The sequence below is a fragment of the Protobothrops mucrosquamatus genome, unplaced genomic scaffold (assembly GCF_001527695.2).
Source record: "Protobothrops mucrosquamatus isolate PMUCROS unplaced genomic scaffold, P.Mucros_1.0 scaffold5570, whole genome shotgun sequence".
Lineage (NCBI taxonomy): Eukaryota > Metazoa > Chordata > Lepidosauria > Squamata > Viperidae > Protobothrops > Protobothrops mucrosquamatus.
In genome coordinates, this window is record NW_015391425.1 from 46376 (window position 1) to 47409 (window position 1034).

Genomic DNA, 1034 nt, shown 5'->3' on the forward strand with positions numbered 1-1034 from the left:
CCCCCCCCCCGGGACCCTGCGACCGTCATAAACGTGAGTCAGCTGCCAAGTGTTCACATTCTGCTCACGTGACCCTGGGATGCTCCGACGGTTGTAAGTGTGAAAAATGGCCCTTTTTTCAGAGCCATTGTAACTCCATGATTGTACGTCGTGGAGTACCTGTAGAATGTTATAGGAATTCCTCTTTCCTTCCTCTTTTGTCGTGTTAAAATATCCCAGCTGAATGGTCTCTGGGGGACCCCAGATGCGGTCCTGCCTTCTCCTTGATACCCCACTGGTCTAGAAGGTCCAAGTCCATTCTTAGCAACCCTGGCGTTTGTTTGTTTTTTGAAGAAAATCTGGGAAGATTCACCCAGAGTTCTCCTTCCAAGCTGGAGAACGTCAAGTTCAGGGGCTGCACCCAGAGTCTCTCTCTCTCTTTGTGTGTGTGTGTGTGCGTGTGTGTGTGTGTGTGCCCTCATCTTCCTTCCCCCACTCCACCCTACTTCTTTTGCAGTGAAGCTGGTCCTGACCCGGGTTCTGCTGATCACCGCTGACCTTCTGGCTGGCCTTGGATTCGTGTTTCTTCTCCTTGGCCTGGACTGTGTGAAGTTCCTCCTGGATGAACCAGGGATCAAAAACCGCATCTGCTTCCTCTCTGGCTTGGTGCTCTTAACAGGAGGTAGTTTGGCCCACAAGGTCTGCTCCAGAGGGGGGTTGTGAGGTAGATATGGGGAGCTACACCCCCAGAAGTTCCTTCTCCCATTCATGGCATCGTGCAACGGACCTTGAATCAGCTGCATGGCTTCTGAGATGCCCCTGAGACGGGGGAGACCATCCTCTGAAGAACGTCAACACGTTCTCTCATGTTTGGACCCATGAGAAGATGCAGGCTTCAAGGTTTCTCCTGGGCTTCTTTAGAATGAGGAGGAAACCCACTATTTTTTCTTTCAGAGTACGGTCTGAAGAGTATGGTCAAAGTCGGTCAAGATCAGAGGTCCTCAAACTTTTTAAACAGGGGGCCAGTTCACTGTCCCTCAGACCGTTGGGGGGGG

The 1034-nt window shown here is 51.7% G+C and overlaps 1 protein-coding gene across 1 annotated transcript in view; it reads left to right on the forward strand.

Annotated features, from left to right (window-relative positions):
- Positions 1 to 661, forward strand: part of LOC114923639 (claudin-16-like) — a gene marked incomplete at its 3' end in the record, with an annotated part of 5357 nt that extends 4696 nt beyond the window's left edge. The window contains exon 3 of the mRNA XM_029286887.1: positions 497 to 661. Coding sequence (XP_029142720.1) covers positions 497 to 661 — 165 coding nt within the window. The remainder of the gene's footprint in view (positions 1 to 496) is intronic.
- Positions 662 to 1034: the final 373 nt, after the last annotated feature.